This window comes from Babylonia areolata, chromosome 13 (genome assembly GCF_041734735.1).
Source record: "Babylonia areolata isolate BAREFJ2019XMU chromosome 13, ASM4173473v1, whole genome shotgun sequence".
Classification (NCBI taxonomy): domain Eukaryota; kingdom Metazoa; phylum Mollusca; class Gastropoda; order Neogastropoda; family Buccinidae; genus Babylonia; species Babylonia areolata.
The window spans coordinates 6,239,031-6,251,511 of record NC_134888.1 but is presented as its reverse complement, the minus strand read 5'-3'; the positions used below and the strand labels follow the sequence as shown (position 1 = coordinate 6,251,511).

The 12,481-nt window shown below is 40.6% G+C and overlaps 1 protein-coding gene across 7 annotated transcripts in view; it reads right to left on the bottom strand.

Moving 5' to 3' along the window:
• Window positions 1–6,584: 6,584 nt before the first annotated feature.
• Window positions 6,585–12,481, bottom strand: part of LOC143289005 (ATP-binding cassette sub-family C member 4-like) — a 68,399-nt gene continuing 62,502 nt past the window's right edge. For 3 of the 7 annotated variants that reach the window (XM_076597754.1, XM_076597753.1, XM_076597759.1), the window contains one exon: window positions 6,585–10,271. In XM_076597754.1, the coding sequence (XP_076453869.1) occupies window positions 9,534–10,271 (738 nt within the window). In that variant the 3' untranslated portion in view covers window positions 6,585–9,533. The remainder of the gene's footprint in view (window positions 10,272–12,481) is intronic. The other 4 variants (XM_076597755.1, XM_076597757.1, XM_076597756.1 and 1 more) reach the window with 4 other exon arrangements.

The window sequence follows — 12,481 nt, the reverse complement described above, 5'->3', positions numbered from 1 at the left end:
GATACATACAGTGGTTAGTCCGGTCACAGCATCTAATCATTCAATCATGGTGATTATCAAGGCACATATTTCAAAACAAGCAGTCTGTCAATCCTTATCTTCAAAAAACTGAAACACTGCCAATACTTATCTTCAAAAAACAAACTTGTCTGTCAACACCTAACCTTGAAAACAGAAACACAATCATATCAAACTATGATCTCTAGCAACATTTTTCAAAGACACTCAACAAAACCACACACACAAAAACCACATCTCCTTTAAGAAAAAGAAAACAGCAGATGCCTGACCTGGCCTGGAGAGCTTACCCAAGGTCTGCATAGAGCAGCAAGACCTTCATTAACAGGATTACCATTCACCACGCTTACAGTTTTGAAAAAAAAGGTTAAAGTTATCATAGCCTTTTATGATCAAAGCAGTGAATTCCTATCCAATGTGTCTTGGGCAAGGCATAGTAAGGCACGGCCCATAGTCTTTTATGACCAAAGCAGTGAATTCCTATCCACTGTGTCTAGGGCAAGGCATAGGCAGGCCCCATAGTCTTTTATGACCAAAGCAGTGAATTCTTATCCACTGTGTCTAGGGCAAGGCATAGGCAGGCCCCATAGTCTTTTATGACCAAAGCAGTGAATTCCTATCCACTGTGTCTAGGGCAAGGCATAGGAAGGCATGGCCCAGTCCTCACCTTCCAGTTTTAACCCTTCCCCTGCCTCTTTTTAACCCTTCCCCTGCCTCTCCATTGTCTTCAGTGTCTCCAGTTTTAGAGTTATGCATGCATGTGAATGACTGGTGCGAAAGCACTTTGATTTGTCTCTGCACAAGATTCAGCGCTATACAAATACCATTATTACTATTATTATGTCAGGAACCCATTGCGGAGGGAGGTAACTGGAAGTAAAGTGCCTTCCCCAAGGACACAGCACCATGCTGAAACTGGGCCTCAAACCCTGATCACTGGTGAGCACAGGACCACAAGTCCTACACCTGACCCATTCCGCCACAGCTCCCCCAGTACATGTCCCACGCCTCTCATACAACAATCATACATAAGCCTCTCATACAACAATCATACAAGTCCCACGCCTCTCATACAACAGTCATACATGTCCCAAGCCCCTCATACAACAATCATACAAGTCCCAAGCCTCTCATACAACAGTCATACAAGTCCCACGCCTCTCATACAACAGTCATACAAGTCCCAAGCCTCTCATACAACAATCATACATGTCCCACGCCTCTCATACAACAATCAACCCCATGCACAGAGATGCAGAGCAATACTTCCCTTCACAAAGATCTGTATGGCAATGAACATACGCAGTGAGCAGAAGGGGGTAATTCTACACAATCATAATATACCAACCTTCGTACACTACTTCACACAAGTGGTCCAGCTTCTCTAGGCTGTACCAGAATGTAGACCTCCACACAGACCACTGGGATCCACAGGTGATCATGATCTGATGAATTAATACTGAACACACTGGAATTAAAACAGCGTCCATGATCTGATCATGATCTGAATTAATGCCAACATCTGCAGTGAATAAATTAACGCTAAACATTCTTGAATTAAAACTGGATCATGATATGATGAATTAATGCCAAACATCTGCCGTGGATCATGTGATGAATTAATGCCAAACACCTGCAGTGAATGAATTTAATGCTGAATACTCTGCGATTAAAACTGTCCCTGATCATGAATTGAGGAATCAATGCGAACCATTTACAGTGGATCATGATCTGGTTAATTCATACCGAACACACATGGATTAAAACTCACTTGGTGCTGATGAACATGCAAGATGAAAGGGAGACCAGTCTGTGAGACAACAGATTAGCCAACAAAGCAGTGGAGTGATGGCCTATAGGAAACATCCGCCTAGGAAGCGAGAGAATCTGAGCGTGCTGGTTCGAATCACGGCTCAGCCGCCGATATTTTTCTCCCCCTCCACTAGACCTTGAGTGATGGTCTGGACACTAGTCATTCGGATGAGACGATAAACCGAGGTCCGGTGTGCAGCATGCACTTAGCGCACGTAAAAGAACCCACGGCAACAAAAGGGTTCCTGGCAAAATTGTGTAGAAAAATCCACTTCGATAAGAAAAACAAATAAAACCGCACACAGGAAAAAACAAAAAAATGGGTGGCGCTGTAGGGTAGCGGCGCGCTCTCCCTGGGGAGAGCAACCCAAATTTCACAAAGAGAAATCTGTTGTGATAAAAAGAAATACAAATACATATATGGACCTCATTTGGTCTTTTGGTGTTAGTACTGTTACTTATTGAGCACAGCGGACACAAGTAGTATAGGTAGTGGTAGTTCTGGACCACTGACATCTAACTGCTGATACAATTCAAGTACAGACAGAAGTAGCACTTGTTACAGCTGCTCTTGGTATCAGTGTTTTCAACTGCTTTTTTTGTCATCACTATTTTTAAAGTATGATTTAAATCACCAGTAACACACACCACTGTATATGTGTAAAACTGAAAAATCACTCAAACTTACACATGCATGTAAATGATATCTCATACTGACATAGTTAGCAAGGTTATGTATGTAGATCTTGTGTAATCAATGTACTATCTTTCAATGAATCATTCTTGTATAGTGAGCACAATCAGCATTCAGGTGCAGACTTGGCATCACAATGTCACACCCTCCTCTCACACAAACACAGTGTATAAAAACCCAACTTAAAAAAAGGAGATCTGATTACATACAACTAGCACTGAAACAACATTATGCTACCAGTGCTAATTACAAGGCTATAATTGTCTGAAAAGGAAACCAGAACACTGAAACAACATTATCTACTAGTGCTAATTACAAGGCTGTAATTGTCTGAAAAGGAAACCAGAAGTACAGAAACAGTTATGATTTAAGAACAAGACTCTCTGTGTGTGTGTGTGTGTGTGTGTGTATGTGTGTGCACATATGTGTTAAGACCGGTTACTGTGCTCCCAGTTTAAAGCCAACTGGGCTGTATGCCCCCCCCTCCCCCTCTTTTTCAACAATACCCTACAACAAAACAACGGCCAGAAAATGCTTGCACACTGACCTCCCTAGTTGGTCATAATCACACATGTACAGACACATTCTCACACAATGGCACATCTGCACAAATGAACACTTGTCCCCAGCATGGCTTTGACCTCAGTTGTTTTCAGCCCTACGCTATCAGGTGAGGAAGAGAATCTATGTTCAATAACCCATCACCAGTTTGTCTGATGGGACATTTAACAAAACGTCGGTCCATTTCACAGGACTGAAAATGCATCACACAACAAAGCAGGCTTCAACCATGTCCAAAACGTAAACTTTCCTGTTACACAATCACACAACTGAAAAGTACAACAGAAAAATGGATACAATCACTGTCATATCAGGAAACCAAACTGGAGCATTTCACATCAATTGATCAAAACAACAGAATTACATAGTTACTAACAGTTAAGCAAAGAAAAAAATATACCAGCCTGCATATTCAACAACAGTACCAATTACAAATCATTTTCTCCAGACATCCACAATAAAAGTGGCCACAGACTGAATTCAGGAACGGACAACAATATAAATGCTGTGATTCATAATATGGATGGACCATGAAGGCAGAGCGCAAGACACGGCTGACCGGCAAGACATCTGGCGTTGTTGTTAATGCTCCAGCTGACCGCAAAGGGCCAAATAAACCAAAAAAAAATCAACCATCTGTGAAAAAAATATCTTCACAACACAGTTCATGACAAATTATCCTAACCATCAAGTTCCATAACTCATTCTACTCGAGGTAGGAGTTAACTCGTACCATGATTACTTCCCCTGTGGACCAGGTACGAGTGTTCTGGTACCAATACGCTGTTCCGATTTCGTTCATTCTTGCTTGGTACAGCTGACATTCTAAACTGATCCATTTATGGATTCTAGAAGCATGAAAATCAGGCTTTGTTCGACCAATTAAATCGATAAGTCTCCATCAATTATTGCTGTTTCACTGAACGGTCTGTGGCGGTCTCAGGGGGTAGCATGCATGTAGCTGTGGGGCAGAATGAGTCACGGCAAATAAAAATGTCGGACAAGGCTGTCCCCCTCCACCTAATTTATCATCCCCAGATTACAAAAACATAATGAAGGGGAAGAGAAACACGTCAAAGACACAAAAACATAATGAAGGGGAAGAAGAAAAAATCAAAGACACACAAAAACATAATGAGTGGGAAGAGGTACACGTCAAAGACACACAAAAACATAATGAAGGGGAAGAGGAACACATCAAAGACACACAAAAACATAATGAAGGGGAAGAGAAACACGTCAAAGACACACAAAAACATAATGAAGGGGAAGAGGAACACGTCAAAGACACACAAAAACATAATGAAGGGGAAGAGGAACACGTCAAAGACACACAAAAACATACTGAAGGGGAAGAGAAACACGTCAAAGACACACAAAAACATAATAAGAGGAAGAGGAACACGTCAAAGACACACAAAAACATACTGAAGGGGAAGAGGAACACGTCAAAGACACACAAAAACATAATGAAGGGGAAGAGGAACACGTCAAAGACACACAAAAACATAATGAGGGGGAAGAGGAACACGTCAAAGACACACAAAAACATAATGAAGGGGAAGAGGAACACGTCAAAGACACAAAAATAGACAGAAACGAAAGAGAAACAAATCGGTTGGAAACGTGGAATGAGAACAACTAGGAATGAATTCTGTTGTGTTTTAGGATGTCCAAATATAACAATTTGAACAGACTTTCTTTTTTTTTCTTTTTTTCTCGAGGCCTGACTAAGTGCGTTGGGTTACACTGCTGGTCAGGAATCTGCTTGGCAGATGTGGTGTAGCATATATGGGTTTGTCCGAACGCAGTGACGCCTCCTTGAGCTACTGAAATACTGAAAAATACTGATGACACACACACACTGATCACATTCATCCGTCATTTGCTTTATGCAAAGAAGAAAATAATCTAAGTAAATTATTAACATTTGGGAGAGTGTAACTTGTCCTTATGCCTGGAACATGAATTAAGAACTTGTTTTATTCAATTTTCAGTGTGTTTCGGCTTATTTGGTTTGACACGTTTGTGAAGTTGTGACTGAATGTGAATGCATCATTACTGCATTTTCTGCACCCCTCAGGGAATAAAGAATGAAAATTCAATGGTCGGCAAGTGATCCAAAAATAAGTCCTTGTTTAAAAAAAAATGCAATCAATCTGGCAGAAAAACAAATACACTGTAGGTTTCAGTTTCAGTAGCTCAAGGAGGCGTCACTGCGTTCGGACAAATCCATATACGCTACACCACATCTGCCGAGCAGATGCCTGACCAGCAGCGTAACCCAATGCGCTTAGGCCTTGAGAAAAAATAGATAAATAAAAAAAAAAAAAGAAAAAAAAAAAAAAAAAAAAAAGATAAATACATAAAAAAAGAACTACTACTAATACTAATAATATGTATAAGGCGCAAAAACTTGATGAAGTCAACTATAAGCGTACAAAAAAAAACACATAAATAAAATTAAATTAAAAAATAAAATAAAATAAAATGAATGAATAAATAAATATATAAATAAATAAATAATAATAATATAACTAAAAAAAAACCCCAAAACCACTTAATGCCTTCTTCTTGGAGCAGCCTGAATTTTACAGGAAGAAATCTGTTGTGATAAGGAAGTACTGCAATACAATATAAAAACAACACAATACTGTATCATACACCACAGCACAATATAAAACAATAGAAGTTCAGTGCAGTACAACACGCAATAAAAAGTAAATCAGCAAGTATCGGCACATTCACAGCTAATGTTTTCTTGGGATCATCAGCTGTACCTGAGAAACAATCACCAATTTACAAGATTCATTTCTTTCCAAAAAAAAAAGTCCCGACACCAGAAATGCTTCAACCAACCGGTGTGTCAACAAAAAGGTATAGACACACACACAAAAAACACAATATTCCAGCATTAAAAAAACAAAGGGTGAAATAAAAGAATCAATCAAAATCTCAATGTATATGATAATATCTCTTTCAAAGTATAATCTTACTATCGATATAATTTCACTACTGATTACATATAAGATAAGATAAGAATAACTTTATTATCTCCAACAGGAGAAAATACAAAAATGCATATATACATACATGCAATTGCAATCACTCTGACAGAAATATATATATAAATATATATATATATATATATATATATATATATATATATATATATATATATATATTTGGACATATCATATATCGATATGGACACTTACATAGGTGACCCAGCTCAAAGTACTTTACAGTCATTTGCTCAACAGGCTGTCTATCTGGGTAGAGTCGACTGACAGCTGGCTTTTGGTGCTCATCATTCACTTCCAGCACTCACTCATACACACACACAAACATATCTATATATATATGTATATATATATATATAGATATATAGATATATATATAGAGATATAGATATATATACACACACACACACACACACATATCATACATAGATGATATCTGAATAGTTACTGAACAAATCCACATGTATCAAATCTTAAAAATGAAACCGGAGAATGACTGCCTGAATAAACATGGTAAAAATGGGTCACAGACACACAAAAGCCCGCTCGTAAATATACAAATGAGCATGTGAATTTCAGTCAATCACTGCTGAAGAAGAAAAAGAAGAATCTTAAAAATCTGCTTACTTTACTGATTAATCACCAATACACAGGTAAATGCATATATTCTGTCTGCATATTGTCCATAACCATAAATCTACTTATTCTGTCTTTTCATGTTCAGTTATGCACATACACGAAGGTGCACACAGAGAACGCATGTCAAAATTATGTCCTGTGGCGATACCTTCTGTATCTTTGCTGCTTACAGTCTGTCCAGCTTCAGAGGGTCTGAGAATATCTTGTCTTGAAGTCACTATTTGTAACCATGATTTTCTTTCAATATCATTCATTATCTCTCTCCCTCTCTCTCATTATTGGTTCTCTTGTATTACAATCATAATTTGTGACAGACTGTGGTTTCAGCAACATTCATGACCATCAACCCCTGAAGTGCGAGATGAAGAAGAAGAAGAATGTTATTTATATAGCGCTGAATCTTGTGCAGAGACAAATCAAAGCGCTTTCACACCAGTCATTCACACGCATGCATAACTCTAAAACTGGAGAAGAAGAAGAGGCAGGGAAGGCAGGCTATTTTGGGAAGAGGTGGGTTTTAAGGCCAGACTTGAAAGAGCTGAGTTTGGAGACTTGAAAGTATTGTGGCATGCCATGGCACAAAGTGATGAACAGCATCACTGCAATGCTGTCAACTCACTAATTTTGTTTTGGTAATATCTTAAACTTTGAAATGTGAAACATTATCCAGATGAAAAAACATGATACATTTTATAAGTGAAAGTATTAACTCTTTCAGTGCCAGGAGAGGCCAAGTCAGATGATTCGTTTTTCATATTGTAACCAAACTTGACAGTGGCAGCCAACTTTTACATGCAACAGGAAATTAACTAACAACAAATTCCAAGCTGTGATGAAAAAAACAGTCGAGAAAGATGAGAAAAATAAATGACTAGCCGATTCAAAAGTTAAAGACATGGCCACATCTGTTTATGCATCTCTTATAATCATCAAAATTCAATATTCAGCACCTGTAGTCTGCTTGAACAAACTGAACTGACCATACAATGTACAACCTAAACAATCATTGTTTTGAATGTTTATTTACAGGGACAGACAACTGATGCTAATAACGATTTGGTCATAAACAAGGAGCTCTCAATAATGAGGCACCCTGATCAGAAATTCAGACAAGGAACTCTCAATAATGAGGCACCCTGATCAGATACCCAGACAAGGAACTCTCAATAATGAGGCACCCTGATCAGATACCCAGACAAGGAACTCTCAATAATGAGGCACCCTGATCAGAAATTCAGACAAGGAACTCTCAATAATGAGGCACCCTAATCAGATACCCAGACAAAGAACTCTCAATAATGAGGCACCCTGATCAGAAATTCAGACAAGGAACTCAATAATGAGGCACCCTAATCAGATACCCAGACAAGGAACTCTCAATAATGAGGCACCCTGATCAGATACCCAGACAAGGAACTCTCAATAATGAGGCACCCTAATCAGATACCCAGACAAGGAACTCTCAATAATGAGGCACCCTGATCAGATACCCAGACAAGGAACTCTCAATAATGAGGCACCCTTCTCAGATACCCAGACCAGGAACTCTCAATAATGAGGCACCCCGATCAGATACCCAGACAAGGAACTCTCAATAATGAGGCACCCTGATCAGATACCCAGGAAGAAGCAGGTATGAAAATTACAGTGCTGCACCAACAGAGGAAGGGGAAGTAACAACATTAAATCTGAAACTTGTGCATGACTGGCTGACAGATTTCAGTAATCAGTTGTTTCTCTTACTTGTGTTTGAGCTGGGCAGAATGACCGATCACTACGACATCAAAGCTGGACACAGACAGCGAAGGCAACGTTAGATCACACTTCTTCTCCTCCTTTTCCTCCTCCCTCAACTCTGTGAAGAGTCACAGTCGCAGGGCACAGAACAACTCTTCACCAGATTTGCTTCAGGCTTGACGGGCGCAATAGCCAAGTGGTTAAAGCGTTGGACTGTCAATCTGAGGGTCCCGGGTTCGAATCACGGTGACGGCGCCTGGTAGGTGAAGGGTGGAGATTTTTACGATCTCCCAGGTCAATATGTGTGCAGATCTGCTAGTGCCTGAACCCCCTTCATGTGTATACGCACGCAGAAGATCAAATACACACGTTAAAGATCCTGTAATCCATGTCAGCGTTCGGTGGGTTATGGAAACAAGAACATACCCAGCATGCACACCCCCGAAAACGGAGTATGGCTGCCTACATGGCGGGGTAAAAACGGTCATACACGTAAAAGCCCACTTGTGTGCATACGAGTGAATGTGGGAATTGCAGCCCACGAACGCAGAAGAAGAAGCTGCTTCAGGTTTGGTGGTTGTGTCGAAAGCCAGGCTTTGACACACAACCAAGATCATGCACTGCATAGTAAAAGTTTTCAGTGAGCCACATATTTTCTGAACGCAAGAAATGCCTTAACAGGTGAAAATCAAGGAGAAGGCCATTAACACCACAGTCGAAACAACCCTCAACACAACCAGGGCAGACACATCCTACCAGCAGTCCTCAAAAGTTAGCTCAGTCACGTGTTGAGTTCTGCTCAGGACAGCACGCACAAGTTGTCATCAGTCTTGAAAGAGTGCTGATGAAGACGGCTACATTGCAGCCAAAAACTACACCGTAAGGCACCATTTATTTCTGCAGTGTACAGCCTTGAATTCTTTTTAACAGGTCAAAATCAATCATACAAATCACATATTCAAGTCTAAATCACACTTCTAAACATTTTTTTCAGACAGGTAAAAATCATTTCTATGAATCACATGCACAAGTCAAAAACACACTTCTAACTAAACTGCAATATCATCCTCAGAGTCTTGCTGAAGGCGACGACTTGATCGATCCCGATTGTGATCCCTGATCTTATTGTTCCCGTACCCCCCTCCCCCATCCTCGTCCTCACTCTCACAGCCAAGCAGACTGTGGAAACTCTCTGCCACTGCCATCGGTGCCACCAGGTTCATATCATACAGACTGGACAAGATGATTGGCATGCCTGTCCTCTCACCTGACACACCTGTCCTCTCACCTGACACACCTGTCCTTTCACCTGTCACACCTGTCATCACACCTGTCCTCTCACCTGTCACACCTGTCCTCTCACCTGTCACACCTGTCCTCTCACCTGTCACACCTGTCCTCTCACCTGTCACACCTGTGCTTTCACCTGACACACCTGTCCTCTCACCTGACACACCTGTCCTTTCACCTGACACACTTGTCCTTTCACCTGACACACCTGCCCTCTCACCTGCCCTCTCTGCTGAATTTCTCTCCTCTATGTCGGCAGCATCAGGCAAGGTATGACCATAACCTTTGCATGCCTGTCCCTCCACAGAAGACTCAAAGCCACTGCTGCCACTGTCGGTCTTAGGAAGGCGACTGCTGTAAGCGTGTGCAGCAATACTGGCCAGGTTTTCCGCCTCCGCTTTTCCCGTCTGCCGCACCATGGAGTGGAACATTCCCGACGTGTCCTGCAGTAAGCGGTGGGGGGCGTCGAACTCCACAATCCGCCCCTCCGACAGAACCTGTTCACAAAATCAGGTTTCAATGTTGGTTTTTTTCGTTTTTTAAAATAATAAACCTTTAACTCACTGTACCCCACAGCTGCATGCCTGCTACACCTTCCCTGGACCAGCACTACACGAGACCACTGCAGTGAATACGGTGGTTCACTGACAGGGTGAAAATAATGGAGAATTCTTCTTTTGACCAGTTCAACAAAGCTTAATTTTCACGCTTCTGGAATACGTAAATGGTTCAACTTAGAAATCCAACTGTACCTTCTTCTTCTTCTTCTGCGTTCACTCGTATGCACACAAATGGGCTTTTACGTGTATGACCGTTTTTACCCCGTCATGTAGGCAGCCATACTCCGTTTTCAGGGGTGTGCATGCTGGGTATGTTCTTGTTTCCATAACCCACCGAACGCTGACATGGATAACAGGATCTTTAACGTGTGTATTTGATCTTCTGCTTGCATATACACACGAAGGGGGTTCAGGCACTAGCAGGTCTGCACATATGTTGACCTGAGAGATCGTAAAAATCTCCACCCTTTACCCACCAGGCGCCGTCACTGTGATTCGAACCCGGGACTCTCAGATTGACAGTCCAACGCTTTAACCACTCGGCTACTGCGCCTGTTGCCAACTGTACCAAGCAGGAATACACTGAATGAGAATAGTGTGTGGTACGAGAATACTTGTACCTGGTCCACAGGGGATGTAATCATGGTATGAGTTAACTGGTACCTGGAGTAGAATAAGTTAACTTCTAATGCAGCATTTCAACAATACTTGACAAATAACATACCCAACTCATAAGCATAATGCAAATAGTAAAATAAGGAGAAAAAAAAGTTGTCCAGCAAAATCACGTTTCCATATTTTATCAAGTTGCTTAATTCTAACTGTACATTTTTACTATCATTTAGTAGATATCAGAAACTAAAAACAGATTTGGGAGCACCAGTCTTAACAAAAAAGGGTACACGTAACAAACATTACAGAATTCATCATCATCTCCAAAGAGAAACTAATTTATGGTGTAAAAGACATGAACAATACAAGAGAATCAGTCATTCACAATATCATACAAAAGATACACAAGAGAGGCAAGGCCTTCAAGACTCACTTGTGATAAATTAAGTCCTCTAGCATTAATTACAGAGTAATTTCCCTTCTTTACTAACTGCACCAAAACGTTTGCAAAAATAAATAAAAATTCCATGCTTAGCAAAAGAAGTTCCTGTTTGAACAAAAAATGATAATAATGACTCCTCTTGTTGTTGGGTCAGAATATCAGATCAAAGTGCCAAGTTTAGAGAATACAAAAAATATAAATATAACAGAATGCAGTTTGCATATAATTAGGCTTCTTTTTTATTTTTTTGTGCCCATCCCAGAGGTGCAATATTGTTTTAAACAAGATGACTGGAAAGAACTGAATTTTTCCTATTTTTATGCCAAATTTGGTGTCAACTGACAAAGTATTTGCAGAGAAAATGTCAATGTTAAAGTTTACCACGGACACACACACACACACAGACAGACAACCGAACACCGGGTTAAAACATAGACTCACTTTGTTTACACAAGTGAGTCAAAAATGCTTCAATGTCGACTTAAAAGTAAACCACACATACAACAATCACAGCCGTAAACGTGCAATGGTCACACATAAAGGCAAGCTAATGTCCACACATCTGGGTCCCACTTGTGGAATGTTAATAACATAAAATGTCTTTTTTTACGTCAATAAATTTAACAAATGTACGGATAATACATGTCTCACACCACATTCAGGACAATGGTTTTATTGTATGCAGGACATGACAGGGCATAAAGGACATGATAGAACATGACATGACGAAACATGACATTACATGACAGCACAGAGCATGACATGACGAAACGTGTGTGGAGTGATGGCCTAGAGGTAACGCGTCCGCCTAGGAGGCAAGAGAATCTGAGCACACTGGTTCGAATCACGGCTCAGCCACCAATATTTTATCCCCCTCCACTAGACCTTGAGTGGTGGTCTGGACGCTAGTCATTTGGATGAGACGATAAACCGAGGTCCCGTGTGCAGCATGCACTTAGTGCACGGAAAAGAACCCACGGCAACAAAAAGGTTGTTCCTGGCAAAATTCTGTCAAAAAATCCATTTCGATAGGAAAAACAAATAAAACTGCATGCAAGAAAAAATACAAAAAAAATGGGTGGCGCTGTAGTGT